Source organism: Ochotona princeps, chromosome 6, assembly GCF_030435755.1.
Source record: "Ochotona princeps isolate mOchPri1 chromosome 6, mOchPri1.hap1, whole genome shotgun sequence".
NCBI classification, from domain to species: domain Eukaryota; kingdom Metazoa; phylum Chordata; class Mammalia; order Lagomorpha; family Ochotonidae; genus Ochotona; species Ochotona princeps.
The window spans coordinates 23,095,513-23,113,078 of NC_080837.1; the positions used below are offsets into that span (position 1 = coordinate 23,095,513).

The window sequence follows — 17,566 nt, forward strand, 5'->3', positions numbered from 1 at the left end:
GATCTTCTCTCTGCTGATTCGCTATCCAAGTGGCCACACCTGATCTGAAGCCAGAAGCCCAGAACCTCTTCTGGGTCTCCCACAGGGGTGCAGAGTCCCAAGGCTTTGGGTCATCCTCAACTGCATTCCCAGGCCACAAGCAGGGAGTTGGATGGGAAGTGGGGCTGCCGGGAATAGAACCGGCGCTCACATGTGATCCTGGCGTGTTCAAGGTGAGGACTTTAGCCATTAGGCTGCTGCACTGGGCCCAGAAAATTGTTTTTAAATTCATATATTTTAAGAGGTTAAACATTGCTGCCATATATTGCTGCCTGGACTTTCCAAAAAGATGCACTACACTTACATACTTGAACAAGTATACAGGTGTGTATGTGTATGTATATGTGTCTGTGTATAATAAATATGTACTTTAATTTAATTATCCAGTAATGTGTTGATAGTATATTGAGCTTGTATTAATGGGATTTTTCTAAATTTATATTTCTCGTAATTTTTTGTAGATTTCTTGGGGACTTCTATACAGCATGTTATCCTAAAATAAAGACAGTGTTACTGCTTTGCCTTCTTTTCTCTTCTTGCCATAACCTAATACATTACATAATTTTTGTAAGTATGAATATAATACATTATAAGGTATTACATTATGTTAAGTGAGAATAAAGGAGCTAGCCTTATATTTATTTATTTTTTTAATTCAAAGAACAGTAGTCTGCCAGTGGATCAGGAGCTAAAAGACAGTGCAAAAGCTGGGTTTTCTTTAGAAGAGAATGCCCTTACTAGTTGTAATAATCCTAAAGTAAATTTTTAAATGGAGCATCAAGGAAATTCATGTTCTTCTGTACTGATGGACAATTCACAAAGACACACACTTTCTGGGCAGTAAAAATAAAACACCTCAAATTTGAAAGGGTAGAAATCATACAAAAATATACCCTCAGACCTTGATGTAGTTATAACAAAACAGAAAATAGAAAAAACAAATTAAATGTTTGGAAATTAGACAATACTCTTCCAAACAGGAGCAAAAGAATAAGTCTAAAGCCATTTTTAAAAAAAGAGTTTGTTTATTTTTTATTGGAAAGTCAGATTTACAGAGAAAGGGAGAGGCAGAAAGATCCTCTGCCTGCTGGTTTACTCCCCAAGTGGCCACAGTGGTCGGTGCTGCACCGATCCGAAGCCAGGAGCCAGGAGTGTCTTCCAGGTCTCCCCCGTGGGTGCAGGGTCCCAAGGCTTTGGGCCATCGTCTACTGCATTCCCAGGCCACAAGCCGGGAGCTGGATGGGAAGTGGAGTAGCTGGGACATGAACCAGAACCCATATGGGATCCTGGTAACAAGCAAGGTGACAATTTAGCCATTGAGCCATTGTGCCAGACCCCTGAAGCCAGATTTAAAATATCTTGAAGTAATTGAAAATAAAACATTTCAAAATTTGTGGGTGCAACTGTATTAGTATGTAGAGAAATTTATAGCATTGACTACAAATATTAGAAAAGAAGAAACAGTCTTAGCTTCTTCTTTTGGAAACTAGAAAGCAAAAAATATTTCAACTAAAGAAAACAGGACAAAATGTTTATAATAGAAACAAATGGAAAACAGTAGGAAAAATTAATGAAATCATAGGCAGATTCTTACAAAAAGTCAATGAATTTGCTTAAAATCAGTCCACATAACCAAAAGCCAGAAGAAAAAATACAATCAGAAACAAAAGAAATGACATTACTGCTATTACAGTGTACAATAAAGTACTATGTAATTACTAATGTAGTAGTAAAGGACTATTATGAATAACTTTGTTACCAATAACTTGATAATTTAGGTGAAATGTGACAGTTCCTTCAAAGATACTTGTGAGCAGAACTCAGAGAAGGAGAAATTGAGTTGATCTGAAAATGCCTGTGTCATCCAGAAAACAGAAGGAGAAGCAATATATACTCATTTTATAAGACCATTATTACCCTAACACCAAAGCCAGATAAAGGATGTTAATGATAAAAGGAAACTTCAAACCAGTGTCTCTCATTAACATTTATGCAAAAAAATACTCAGCAAGATATAATTGAATCCAGCAGTGTATAAAAAAGAATTAAACACTATAACCAAATGGTATTTATTACAGCTATGTAAGACTGGCTTTCATTCAAAATTCAGTTAACAAAATCTCTCTTATCAGTGGGCTAAGAAAAAAAAGTTGTGTAATCATGCCTACACACACAGAAAAGGCATTTTATAGTGATTTATTTGTTTTTTATTGGAAAGGCAGATACACAGAGAGTAGGGGATTCAGAACAAACTTACATCTTCTGGTTCATTCCCCATGTGGCCACCGTGACTGAGCTGAGCCAAGCTGAAGCCAGGAAACAGCAGTTTCTTACAGGTGTCCCACGTGGGTGCAGGATCCCAAGGCTTTCCCAGGCCACAAGCAGGGAGCTGGATAGGAAGTGGAGTAGTGGGGACACAAATCAATGCCCATAAGAGATGGCTTTCCCCATTTAGTATGACGCTGGCATTGTTTTTTTTAATATTATTGCTTTGATTGTGTTATATAATGTTCCTTCTATGCCTATGTTGCTTAAGGTTTTTAGTATGAAGTGGTGTTGGATTTTATCAAATACCTTCTCTGTATCCATTGAGATGATCATGTGGTTTTTATTTTTCAATTTGTTGATGTGGTGAATTACATGCATCAATTTGCAAATGTTAAACAGGGACAAATCCCACCTGATCTGGGCGAATGATCGGCCTAATCTAATGTTGGATCCTGTTAGCTAGTATTTTGTTGAGAATTTTTATGTCTATGTTCATCCGGGATACTGTTCTGTAGTTCTCTTTCTGTTGCATCTCTATTTGGCTTTAGTATTAAGGTAATACTGGCTTCATAGAAAGAATTTGGAAGGATCACCTCCCTTTCTGTTGTTTGGCATGGCAGGTGGAGAATTGGGGTAAGTTCTTCTTGAAACACTTGGTAGACTTCTGCAGTGAAGCCATCTAGTCCAGGGATTCTCTTGCCTGGGAGGGATTTATTTACTGATTCAATCTCCATCCTTTTTATAGGCCTTTTTAGATTATTAATTGCCTCATGATTCAATTTTGGTAGATTGTATGTGTCCAAAAATTCTATCCATTTCTTCTAGGTCTTCTGATTTGTTGACATATAGCTTCTTGTAATAGTTTCTAATAATTCTATGGATATCTGAGGTATCTATTTTTATATTTCCTTTGTTGTCTCTAATCCTATTGATTGGTATCTTCTGCCTCCTTTTTTGATTAGTTGGGCTAGTGGGGAGTCTGTTTTGTTGATTTTCTCAAAGAACCGGCTCTTTGATTCATTGATCTTATGTATTATTCTTTTGGTCTCTATTTGGTTTATTTCCTCCCTTATTTTGGTTATTTCTTTTTTCCTGCTAATCTTAGGATGGCTTTGCTGTTGTTTTTTTAGTTCCTTCAAATGTATGATTAGTTCATTTACTTGTTGCTTTTCTTATATCTTAACATAAGCATTGATTGAGATGAACGTTTTCCTTAACGCTACCTTTTTGTGTCCCATAAATTTTGGTATGCTATATTTATGCCTTCTTTTGTTTCAAGCAATTTTTAAATTTCCCCTTTGATTTCCTCTCTAACCCATTGCTCATTTGGTAGCATATTATTCCGTCTCCAGGTATTTTCATGTCTTCAAGGGTATTTTGATTTATTGGTCTCCAGTTTCACCCAATAATGGTCTGAGAAGATGCAGGGCATAATTTAGACCTTTTTTTTTTAAATAATTGGCTGAGTTTTTTTTTTTTTTCATGGAATGTAACATGGTCAATCCTTGAGAAAGTTCCATGTACTGATGAAGAAAAGTGTATTCTCTGTAGGATGAAAGGTTCTGTAGATATCAACTAAGTCCATTTGCTGTAGTGTCTGAGTGAGCTCTGTTATTTCCTTGCTGAGTTAGGTCTCATCTATCTGTTCATTGATGCTAATAGGGTATTAAGGTCCACCACTATTTTTTTATTGGAGTCTATTTCTCCCTTTAAATCTATCAATATTCATATTGATAAATAGATTACCAGAGAAATCTAATAGTTACAAGCTTATATTTATTAGTGCAGTAACCAGATATTTCTAAATATAGAAAGGCAGAGCTAAGAGATACATGAACATATCCACCAAGATGGGAATTTCTTTTAAAAACTATTTTTATTGGAAAGGGAGTTTTACAGAGAGAAGGAGAGACAGAAAGATCTTTCATCTGCTGATTCACTCGCCAAGTGGCCGCATTGGCTGGAGCTGAGCCAGTCTGAAGCCAGGAGCCACGAGCTTCTTCTATTTGGGTATAGGGGTCCCAAAGCCTTGGGCCGCCCTCTACTGTTTTCCCAGGTCACAAGCAGGGAGCTGGATGGGAAGTGGAGCTGCCAGGAAACAAACCAGCTCCCAAATGGATTCCTGCACATGCAAGGGAAGGCCCCAAGACAAGAATTTCAACATTGACAGTTATATAATAGATAAAGTGTTAGTGACTACTCTTGTGGCAGAATGGGTCTACTTGTAGGTTGGGATAGAAAGAGAGTGGCTTCAATGATGCTAACATCCTAGTGTTGAAACATTGTATTTTAATTTGATGGATTGAACTCACTTTTATGTTAAATGTGTTTTTTGTATGGTTTAATTTAAGTACCACATAAAAATTTATTTCCCAAATATGCTTTACATTCCTCAGTGTGTTTCAGGTTGTACCTCAGTGAAGGAGGTACTATGTTTCCACTCTTATCAGGAACAATGTTAGACAGTGATTCATTTCCTTTCCTAGCAGACATTCCATTACAGTTAACATTAACTAAGCGTCTGCCATATCCATTATGTCTTTTAATACCAACAACAACTCATAAAATGTCAATGGTCAGTTCTTCACAGCTATGGAAAGTAAGTTAGGTTTAATACTAATCCGTCTCAGAAACATAATGTAGACAGGTACCTTTCTTCAGTCTCTCCCCCCCTCTTTTGGTTACGGCATCACAGAATGTGTAAGGCTACAAGTAAGTAGTTTTGTGTATTACAAATGAAGAAAATGAGGAATTGTCAGGTGACTTAGGATCAGATACGTTTTTGACTCTCACAACGCTCCACAGTAAAAAGATGGCATCTTCCCTGATGTATGGTTTGAAATTCAGCAAATTATAAAGTGAAATTTTCTGGCTTCATGTTGACATTAATAAACATTTGAATTAAAACAGTTTATAAAATTTAAAAGGAATATTTTTGTATTCAATGATCCATAATTTTAAGACATAGCTTAATTGTCTATGTCATATTCCACATATTCACATTCAAAGAAATTGTTGTGAAAGAAGGATGGTAAATCCCTATTCTTGCATTTAAGAAATTTGTTTTGGGCATTTATAATATGGATTGTAGACTTCAAAAGAAGACATTAATCTTAATTTAAAAAATCTCCATTCTGAAATAATTAGAGATTTACACCAATGAGCTTAAAAAAATAATGCCAGGAATTCCTATATGTCTTTTGTCCTGATTTCTTATATGTTCTTAAATGACCACAATGCAATGGTAAAGATGAGAAAATAATATTGTTATCATATTGTCAAATCTAAAGACTTTATTCACATGTTACCAGTTGTCCCAATCACTTTTTTTTCTGGTTCGGAAGTCAAGCTTTTGTTGCATGTGATGCACTTGATTCCGTATTTTCCTAATGTCCTTTAATTGGGAATTAATATTTAGATGTTATCACCTTTGCGGTTTAAACATTGTGATGACCAGTTATTTTGTAGGTTTTACCTTAATTTAGATTTGCCTAGTGTGTTTCATGATTAAATACATTAAATACAGGTTATGCCTTTTGGTCAAGAATACTACAGATACGATCTTGCATATCTCTCAGTGTTAGCAGCACATGACATCATTTTGTCCCATTACCGATGATGTCAACTTTAATTATTTAAGGTAGTATCCTTCAAGTTTCTCCAATGTAAAGTTACTGTTGTCCCTCTCACATATAATAAGTATTTTGACAGGAGGTATTTTGAGATTAGATGAACATCTAGTTTTTTATTATACTTTTTCTGCTAATGCTAATCACCATTGATGATTTTTACCCGTAGCAGTTATTACTGTGGTATTTGACAAATAGTGATGATGTAATTCCATTATTTCTTTGTGTCTGTTACTTGGAATTAGCTTTGAAGAAGAGCTTTTTCTCGTCTTCTATTTATTTATTCATTAAGAATTTTGGGCCTGGTGCGGTGGCCTAGCGGCTGAAGTCCTCGCCTTGAACACACCAGGATCCCATATGGGTGCCAGTTCTAGTCCCAGTGGCCCCGCTTCCCATCCAGCTCCCTGCCTGTGACCTGGGAAAGTAGTCGAGGACGACCCAAAGCCTTGGGACCCTACACCTGCGGGGGAGACCTGGAGGAAGTTCCTGGCTCCCGGCTTCAGATCGGTGCAGCACCAGCTGTTGTTGGCCACTTGGGGAGTAAATCATCGGATGGAAGATCTTCCTCTCTGTCTCTCCTCCTCTCTGTATATCTGATTTTGCAATAAAAATAAACAAATCTTTAAAAAAATTTCGTATCATTATGAATTTGTAAATATCTTTTTACTTTTATATATAAGAGCACATTATTGTCATTATTGATTTTTATTGTTTATTATCTCAGTTTGACCATTCATGTTGACTCTTGTGTTCTTTTATTTTGTGACCATTCATTTTCTTTTTTTTTAAAAGAAGATTCTTTTTATTGGAAAGGCAGATTTACAGAGTGAAGGAGAGACAGAGGAAAAGATCTTCCATCCTCTGGTTCACTTGCCAAGTGGCTGCAACAGCCAAAGCTAAGCCGATTTGAAGCCAGGAGCCAGGAGCTTCTTCCAGGTCTCCCACGTGAGTGCAGTGTCCCAAGGCTTTGGGCCGTCCTCTACTGTTTTTCCAGGTCACAAGCAGGGTAAGAGAAGTGGAGCAGCCAGGACATAAGCCAGCGCCCATATGGAATTCTGGCACATGCAAAGCAGGACTTTAACAATTAGGCTATTGTCCGGACCTGGGCCTGTTCAATTTTGGAATTCATTTGATTTCTGGCACTGTCATGTTCCAGACTTATTTGATAGTTTCTCTGTTGCAGCCCTGCAGTAAGCCATTTAGTTTATAAAATATCATAAGACTGTGTCTATGCAATTAATGTAGAAAAAAAAAATCTAACCCTGGCATACCAGGGGAAAAAGGCATTGCATTTACTATCTGATCCCGGTGACCCTTTTTATTTTTTAAATTGTAAATAATTTTATGAATACTTTACAGAAGTTAAATAAAGAGGTGGGGAAAAATTTAAACATAGGAAATCAGATTTTTATTTTGTATTTTCCTAGCCTGGGAGGTGTATGTAACCTGAAATGAGCAGTGCTTGAGTGCAACTTCCTGCTCATCAGCTGTCATATATGGATCTGGATCATATTCATGTCATCCTACTGACTCCAGATTGTAAACACAGGTCTAATAGATTCCAGCTTCATGTTAATTCTGCTTTTTCTTCCATGTGAGTTATCACTATGTAAGAAGACAGACATGCTTTTAATGTCTTTTAAAATAAATGTCCATTAAATTGATATACCTAATGAACTTTTCTAATTTCTATGTAATCTGTCCTTCCAATCACCTTTGTATATATTCATATCATCAGCATTTGCCTGTTTCTGCATGATGTCAAGTAAATTTTTTCCCATAGATATCAAAATATAAAAGAATTGCCATGTATACTATTATAGAATAGTCTAGGTTCTCACTGCATGATATTAAATGGTGAAGTGTTTTCTATTAGGCCCAGCGCAGTAGCTTAGCGGCTAAACTGCTCACCTTGAATCCACTGCCAGGGCACCGGTTTGTGTCCTGGTAACCCAGCTTCCCATCCAGCTCCCTGCTTGTGGCCTGGGATAGAGGACGGCCCAAAGCCTTGGTACTCTGCACCTGTGTGGGAGACCCAGAAGAGCTCCAGGCTCCTGGCTTTGGTTTGGCTGAGCTCTAGCTGTTGCAGCCACTTGGGGAATGAATCAGTGAATGGAAGATCTTTGTCTCTCCTCCTTTCTGTATATCTGACTTTCCAATAAAAATAAATAAATCTTTAAAAAAGTGTTTCCTATTGATTAACTAATGAGTTATTTTATTTCCCTTTGATTTTTATGTATGTTGTTTACTCTTTGGTTCTCAACTTCAAGAAATTCATCTATCCCTCAGTGTCGCGCTTTTTTTTTTTTAACTATTTGGTGTTTTGGGGAGCATAATAGAAGTTTACGATGAAATAATTCCTATAAGATAAAATGGCAAATGTTTCACAATATAGGAACTGTAAGATCACTGAAATTCCGTAATGCATAGTCGATTTATAAAATGACTAGTGAACTTTCATTATTATAGTGAGAAAATCAGTTTCATCCTATTTTTAATTTTTTCTTTGTTCCTGTGAAGACCTGCAAGATAGAATGAAAGTTGTGAAATATTGCAAACAGTTAAAAGTGTTCCTTAAAAAACTAAATTTGGATCCAGAGGATTCTGGTATTACTCCAAATGTTAAGAGATTTAATTCAGTCCTATAGTGAATAAAAAGGAAAAAGGAACATTATAAAGGATTCCTTTTTCCTAAACCAAATAATACTCCAGAAGTAACTTTTTAATGAAATGAGCCTCTGAATTTTTTTTCTTGCTGTTGTTGTTGTTGCTACCTGTAAACCATTTTTTGTCAAGGAAATATGCAGGCATGAAGCACTACAGGTGTGAGAAAATTTGTTACATGTAGTAAAACGAGAACTAAACCAGGTGTCCAAGAACTGTAACTTTAGTTCATTCTTGGACATTAACTAATGCTGTTTCTTTGGACTGAGCAATCCTGGAAGCCAAGCATGTTGAAGGAGGCCTTGAATCTGAGCCATGACAAGAACCTGCTGCTTTGAATCCAACCCCTCTGCCTCTCCATTTTCTCATCTTTCATATAACAGCCTCACAGGCTTGCTGTGAACATTTCATACACTACTGGAAACTGTAAGAACCCTGGGGGACTGAACTCTCAGAGTCACCTTTGTCTTCTTGTGTCTGGAGTACAAAAATAATGACCTTGTAATTATGTAACTTTTTACAGGTTATGACCTACAGTGTTCATTTAAATTCATTATGTTAAACTTTAATCTTAAAACGTCTTCAGGGAGGAACTCTCTGTGGACCAGGGCTTGGACAATCACTACCTATTTTGTTAACCTCAAGAGAATGGTTTGTATGTATGTCAGATTCTCTGTACTTCCATCCTTATTGGATGAAGGTTCACTGATTGTAAGAACGTTAGTTTCTGGATGACACTGAGGCAAGCATATCATAGAGGAGACTCATGCATTTGGGATGTGGCTGGATGGGATAGTTGAAAGACTTTTGTATCACGTAAGATTCTGTGTTTCTGCTACATTCAGTTATGCCAACATGCGTACCAACAGGTTTTATTAAGCATGACATTTCCATAGTGTTTGACCACTGACTGGTTTTGTACCACTTGTACTACTTGTGACAAGTTCCTATTCTGTTTCTTTATCCCCATAGATCTTCATTAATAATGAGTGGCAGAACTCAGAGAGCGGGAGAGTCTTCCCTGTCTATAATCCAGCCACAGGAGAACAGGTGTGTGAAGTTCAAGAAGCAGACAAGGTACGTCTTTTATATAGAAAAAAAATTTCCGTGAAGCATCTCCAAATAGCAGAGCAGCAAGCATATGCTCTTCAGATACTGCCACTCATGTCCACTCGCCACTTTTCTCATGAGAGCAGATGATTTTTCCTCGATTAAGTTTTGTTTTCTCTTCAGTTGTACCTCTCCTTCTCTAACAGGCAGATATAGACAAGGCAGTGCAGGCCGCCCGCCTGGCTTTCTCTCTTGGTTCAGTGTGGAGAAGGATGGATGCTTCTGAAAGAGGACGTCTGTTGGATAAGCTTGCAGACCTGGTGGAACGAGACAGGGCAATTCTTGCAGTAAGTAACCAAGAGAACATTAATTTTCTATCCAAAATTTACCATTCCACTGAAATTTAGATTTTTTATTTGTTCTTTCTGAGAGTATACCACGAAGCAGCCATGGATAAAAAGCTAAAAGTATGTAATACCCATGAAAAATGAGAGATGTTTGGTTTTAAAGATCAGGGGAGGTGAGAGATAAGCTTGATTGTCTCCTGTCCCTGAATTTCACCATGGAAACAGTAGAATTTTTATCTCATTGATTGGGGAGCATTCCAATCTTAGCTTTGTCAGCAATGAAATCATTTCCCACTTTAGTATATGTTAGTATAAAATGTCCTTATAGAAAATAGATTGTGAAATTACAAACATGTGTCGTTTATTTCATTTGTTAAACTTGCAACATCTTTAATCTCTTTCAAGTCAAAATAGTTTTTCCCCCGCTTCAGTGTGTTCCCTTGTTTTTGCTACAGATTTACCCAGTCTAGGAGTGTCATTACAATAATGTTTAAAATATAAAACTGTTTAGTATCATCATTTTTTATTAAATGGGCCAGATACTTCATTCTTAGTAGATAATACTTGTTAATGTAAATGTTTATTAAAAAAACCTGCCTTCAAGTGGTTAAAATCTGGGCTGCCCTAGAGGAGCTCTTGTTTATTTGGTGGTGATAAATAAACTTGCCGTGCACTGTGGATACTCCATTGCTCAGCAGGGGTCTTGGCAGCTGTGGAGAACATTTTATATTCTCATCAGCTGCATAAAGAGCCCATGTCACCTCTCCTCTTTCTGGATTCAGATTACCACCATATACTCCCCCAAATCCCCATTGAGCTTTGACCATTAATATAGCAGAGGCTGGTTTGACAAACAAAATGTTTCTTTATCATTAGCTTTAGAATTGTTGTGTATATATATTTGGATAATGGTTATTGAAAACACACAGAAACAAGAACATGTACTTATGTATAAATATCACTCTGGATTTTACTAGAAATCAAATCACACTGGCAGTATTAGAAATTTTCTTATTTGGGAAGTCAGCGTTAACCTAGTATACATCACCATTCGTATTCGTTTGCATTCTCTCTTCCCTATTACTTCTGCTTTACAAACTATTTAGTATCTCATTGGGATAGGATACAATGATGACTTACTGCCTCTCCATTTCTTTTCTTACAGACCATGGAATCCCTAAATGGAGGAAAACCATTCCTGCAAGCTTTTTATGTGGATTTGCAGGGTGTCATCAAAACCCTTCGATATTATGCAGGCTGGGCTGACAAAATTCACGGGATGACCATTCCCGTAGGTAGGTAATGTCTGAGTATCCTGAAAAGGAAAATGTGAGGCTTCGTCAGAAAACACTTCCACTGCCAAGCACAAAGAAAGCAGTCACAAAGAAAACAGCTACAAGCATTTTTAGAGCAGCTGGAGCTGACTGAAGAACCAGATTATGTCATTAACTTTGACAGTCTCATTTTTCTGTATCATGATAGTTCACCTGTTGGTGTAGTGGCAAGGCACCAAAGCCGATACCTCAGTCCACAAGGGGTCAGATGTATGTTCTCAACTTCTTAGAGCTCAGCTGTATGCTTGATGAGTCCTAGGAGTGTGGAGGGCTCTCCAGGAAAAAACCAAGGAGGCTAGGACTGGGCCTTCACTTTCCTAAAACTAAGATCTACTCCTTGGAACAAAGTAGGCCTTAAAAAACTCATTAAAAAACTATTTTGAAAGGCAGATTTCCACAAAGTGAAGAAGAGAGAGAATGAGATTTTCTATCCGGTGGTTCACTCTGCAAATGGCCACAATGGCTGGGAGCTGAGCCGGTCTGATGTCTGGAACCTGGGGCTTCTTCTGGGTCTCCCATATCGGTTCAGGAGCCCTAGGACTTGGACCATCTTTCCCTGCTTTACCAGGGAGCTGGTTTGGAAGCAGAGCAGCCAGGACTATGAACTGGTGCCCATATGGGATGCTGGCATTGCAGGCTTAGGCTTAACATGATATGCCACTTTGCTATCCCTAGGCAGAAAATATTCTAAAATGTAAACAGCTGTGTCCAACTCGTGGGATTATGAAGGATTTTTTTAAACGTTTTCTATATTTTTTATAATAAGTATGAGTACTTTTATAATCTAAGAAACCAAAATAATCATAATCCTTTTAAAAAATATTAAAATCTAGATTAGAAGAAAAAACAGACAACGCAGAACAATTAAAGGCCTCTACAGAAGAGTTATGGTTAGGGCTAACTGTGTGACTTGTCTTTGGTGCATTCCTTGGATGGAGAAAATGCTCAAGCCTGAAGTATTCAGTGGGAATGCCTGATCTGAGCTTGAGTGCCGGTAATCACTGATACCAACTGTGTACTTGTACAGTAGCCCCAAGAAGGCATTATTGTTAACATGCTCACCTAACAGGGGAGGAAACTGGCCTGCAAAAATTCAATCATTTTTATAATTCATTCAGCAAATAAAGCTAAAGCTAATATTTTGTTATTAGAATATATGTTTTACTAATTTTACTAGCTGATCTATGTTAGATACTGGGAGGGAGAAATGCCAATACAAAACAGTGTGACAGAGTAAAAGAGATAAAAGGATGTTGTTAATAGTGAGTAGACAAAAACTATATGTTTATCATGTGTGTACGCTGGGTGCTGCTGAGTGCTGAGCTATGTGTTTTATGGAAAACAGTGCTTTCCCTGGAAAGTGCACACTAGTAAGAATGGAAAGTAGGGCTGGCTATGTTGGCATGTCTGTGTTAGGGTCTTCTTTGCAGGCTGAGCAGTATTGATCTACCAGAAAAAGGGGTGGTTTGGCTGATTATGGGAGGACTTAGAAGAATGCTTCTCAAACTTTAATGTGCACAGGAACCAAGCATCTTTTTTTAAATAAAAAAGAATTTAATTTTTATTGGCAAGTCAGATATACAGAGAGGAAGAGAGTCAGAGAGGAAGATCTTCCATCTGATGATTCACTCCCCAAGCAGCCGCAGCAGCCAGAACTATGAAGATCCGAAGCCAGGAACCAGGAGCCTCTTCTGGGTCTCCCACACAGGTGCAGGATCCCAAGGTTTTTTGGCTGTCCTTGACTGCTTTCTCAGGTCACAGGCAGGGAGCTGGATGAGAGGCAGGTGCCCATATGGGATCCCGGCTCATGCAAGGGGAGGACTTTAGCCACTAGCCTATTGTGCCAGGCCCGAGATTCTGTATTTCTAACCAGCTGCCAGTCATGCGTGTCTTGTTGATCCTGTGCATTGAGTAACAAAGGTAGGACCAAGGGAACATAAGGAAGTGGTGTGACTGTTCTGTTGTGATGTCTCATCATGCCATAAGGTAGGAAGAGACGTCATAGTGACTGTAGAGAAAGGATCTAGACAGCATTTCAAAAGACTATTTTACTGTTCCCTCTGAGTAGTCAGGACCTGTATAATATTAGTCTTTCTTACCACTCAGAGGCTCCCTTGTTCCGCAGACTCAAGCATTCAGCAGACTGCTTTTGGTTAAGGTCAGATTCTTGGTTCATCCCTGGCACTGAGGAGATGACAGAACAAGTGTCCTGCAGCGCCTCTGCTGCATCTGGGCCTAGCCTCCATGAGAGGTCGCTGTTTGCTGTGAGCACATCAGTTACAGGGCCTGAGAATTAAAACCTTTGCCAAAATGAGGACATCCATATCAACCTTTTGATTTGGACTCTTTTATTTCAATAAGGAAAGGTAAATTAAGACCAAAATATTTATTTACTTACTATTTTGTCTCTCATGTCACCTGCCATTTCATTATTAAAATAATTTTCCAAATATTTATATATATATTTTTCAAATTATTAACAGATATCTTAGGAGTATGGCTAAACAGAAGGCTGTACACACAGATGCGGTTAGCCTAAGAGTATCTTGGTTTTATTTTATCTCCTAGGAGGGAAGGCCATGGACTTTGTAAAAATTTGGTGAAGCCTTTGATAATGTTCAGTGCCTTAGTGTAACTTTCTTGAAACGCCTTACTATTTTCATTTGAGGTTGTTTGGAGAGCCCAAGGTTGTTGACCCAGGAGTAAGAATTTGAGGACTTACACAAGATCGATGTTCTTTCTAGTGGTTAACTCCCCAAATGCCTGCAATGGGCAGAGGTGGGCTGGCCCAAAGCCAGGATCCTAGAGCTTCTTCCAAGTCTCCCACGTGAATACAGGGACCAAAGAACTTGAGCCAACCTCTGCTGCTTTTCTGGGCCATTGGCAGGGAGTTGGCTTGGAAGCAATGCAGCTGGAACTTGAACTGGCACTCATATTGGGTGCTGGCACTGAAGGCAGATGATTAACCTACCCCATCTGTAATTTTGTATGTGAGATAGACTGGATCTAAGAAGGCATTGTACCCATTTTATAGGTAAGAAAGAGAGATAATACGTGTTTAGTATGTTGAACAAAGTCAATGTGACTAATAGGTGATGGGCTAAGATTCAGACCCAATCCTGTAAATCCTCTTCTGTGGATACTGGTTCAGCGAGGCAGGAAAGTGAAGTCTTTATCTTATGCAGACTTTTAGATTCATAAGCAATTGATTTTTCTTCACATTAGCTGTGTTCTGTAAAAGTCATTGTGAATGCTGAATAAGCAAAACAAACAAAAAAACAAAACAAAAAAACTGTTGCTCCTTGGGAATGTACAGAGTTACATTCGGTTCCTGTGAGTTTCTAGTCACATTTTTGTCAACTGATCAGAACATGTTTTATGTGAATTTCTGTTGAAAGACTCTTTGTTTAATGTGTATTGTTGATTTATGAGACTCAAACTCATGGTCAGTCAGCAAACAATCCTATAATTCATGCCTGAACGAAGTTGGTTTAACACACCTACTTTCTGCATAAGGCCATGACAGCCTTCTTGCACATAGAAATGCTGGATGAGCCATTCAGCCATTTAAAGCAATGAAATTATGAACAAAAAGCCACAAAAATGTGAACAAAATGGCACTAACAGGATGACAGAAAACATTCTATTTATTTATTTATTTATTTTTATAATCTTGGAGCTGAAAAAGGCTAAGTATCTCCTTATTCAGTCTCAGTTGAGAATGTGTGCTCCAGATGAACTAACATTTTCCCTGTTCTGCATACATATGCTAGTAAATGACTGTGAAAGCTCTGAGTACTGAGTTTCAGTTAACAAATTTTAGCAAATAGGCAAGATCTCAAATACAGTCTATGGGTAATAAAGTTCAGCTGTATCTGGAACCTCATTCTCTCAAGATAAAAGTTATAAATCTCTAATATCCTACAACCCCTCATCCTATAAATATCCCATCCTTGATCATATGAGTGAAGGTGGCTTTTATAATGAGAAAAACATACAACTCTGTCCATTCATCCATTAAAATTAATCAAAAGGTTATTTTTATTTAAAAATATAAGACTACATTGTTTTACTACATTAATCATTCCATGGTTAATGCAACGTAGTATCTTTAACACTAAAGGATCAGAACCAGTGAGTGGGAAGAATTATGTATTGTCTCTCTCTCTCCTCCTTATTTAGGAAGGCTGGGCCCGCATACCTTCATGTCCTCTCTCAGGAATACACTTCAGCATCTCATTCATTCATTCATTCATTTGTTCATTCATTCATTACAAATAGCACTTAATATTTTCCAGGTCCTTTGTTAGGCACTGAAGATATACATGTGAATAAGATGTTACTAAGAGTCAGGCAGACAAACAGGTGGGCATACAACTGCACTGCAGTATAGTCTGCTCATATCTGAAAGCACAGATTTCTGTGAGAGTCTATAGGCAAGACCTCTCACCCAATATTAGGCATCCTGGAGGAAGTAGGTAGATAATACCAGATGATGTCTAAAGGGGAAGTGAATGGAGAAGGATATAGGGACAGCTTAGATTGTGGGAATAGCCTGTACAAAGCATAGGGAGAGGAGAGCACAGTGTGATGAGGGGTCTGAAACTATACCAGATAGAAAAGACATTGGGGGGACCGGCGGCATGGCCTAGTGGCTGAAGTCCTCGCCTTGAAAGCCCCGGGATCCCATATGGATGCCGGTTCTAATCCTGGCAGCTCCACTTCCCATCCAGCTCCCTGCTTGTGGCCTGGGAAAGCAGTTGAGGACGGCCCAATGCGTTTGGACACTGCACCCGCGTGGGAGACCCGGAAGAGGTTCCAGGTTCCCGGCTTCAGATCGGCGCGCATCGGCCTGTTGCAGCTCACTTGGGGAGTGAATCATCGGAGGGAAGATCTTCCTCTCCGTCTCTCCTCCTCTGTGTATATCTGGCTGTAATAAAATGAATAAATCTTTAAAAAAAAAAAAAGACATTGGGGGCCTGTGCCTGGACCCCAAAACTTGTTCTATGCCACAAGTTTTATTCTATAAGCAATAGTGAGTCACTGAATCATTTGAAATCTATGGATGCCTGGATCAGAATTGCAATTTATTTTTTTAAAATATTTATTTATTTCTATTGGAAAGATCGACAGCGAGAAACATCTTCCATCTGCTGGTTCACTCCCTAAATGGCTGCAACAGCTGGAGCTAAGCTGATCTGAAACCAGGAACCAGGAGCCTCCTTTGGGTCTCCCACATGGGTGCAGGGTCCCAAGACTTCCTAGTCATCCTCTACTGCTTCGCAGGGAGCTGCTTTGAAAGTAGAGGAGCCAGGACACAAACCAGAGCCCATATGGGATAGTGGCGCTTGAACGTGGATGCTTGGCCAATTGAACCATTGCACTGGCCCCCAGAATTGCATTTTAGAAAGAGCACTTGAACAGCAAATGGCTAATCATTTTTAGAGAGCACATATCTAATCTATTTCTCCTCCTTAAGGTTAGCCTCTCAGTGGAATATTTAGGAAGAGGAGCAAAGGATTATTTTATAATCACCTTTGAGCTATTAACTGAACGACTGTTTCTTGTGCTTAACTGGGAGCTTCCTCCAGGCCCATCCAGCCAGAGGCCTACAGTTGAATGTTACTGTAGAATTATGAAGTGCCAGGTTGATTCACAAGGGTCTTGATGTGATTATCTTTACAACACTATCCATTATTTCCTGCCATAGTACCCAGTGGAGCTATTCTCTCTGCTCATAAATCCTATTCTTTGATCTTTCTACTATAGCAACTCTTAATTACAGTGACAAATAATAATCGTTACTATGATTTATTGAATGCTTAATCTATGCTTATTATATTATCTTTAATCTCAGAACAACCCTGAGCAGAAGTATTATTTCCCCCATTTTGGTTATTTTCACCTATTTCAGAATCTTTTGCTTTTTTCATGCTTCCAACATCATTGTAATGAAGGTTCAAAGCTTGCTTTCAATTTACTGAAAGAAAAATGGAGGTTAATTGACTTGTATAACCTTAGATTGTCATATAACAATTGCTTTGGTTGCTTTTATGAGAAAACATAGTCCATGTTTTAAGTTGATTTCTAACATAAAAATGCCCTTAAGATCTATTAATATGTAGAAAATATTTTAAAATTCCCAGGTTATAAGCAATTGTTTACTGCTTCACCCTCTCCAGTTTCACCAATTAAAGAATAGGCTGACTTAGATCCTAGGGTGTTGTCTTTAGTC

At 38.3% G+C, this 17,566-nt stretch overlaps 1 protein-coding gene across 1 annotated transcript in view; it reads left to right on the top strand.

Moving 5' to 3' along the window:
- ALDH1A2 (aldehyde dehydrogenase 1 family member A2) overlaps window positions 1-17,566 on the top strand; it is a 96,157-nt gene that overhangs the window by 35,742 nt on the left and 42,849 nt on the right. Inside the window, exons 3-5 of the mRNA XM_004578046.3 lie at window positions 9,573-9,677; window positions 9,857-9,997; window positions 11,163-11,292. Of these exons, the coding sequence (XP_004578103.1) occupies window positions 9,573-9,677; window positions 9,857-9,997; window positions 11,163-11,292 (376 nt within the window). The remainder of the gene's footprint in view (window positions 1-9,572; window positions 9,678-9,856; window positions 9,998-11,162; window positions 11,293-17,566) is intronic.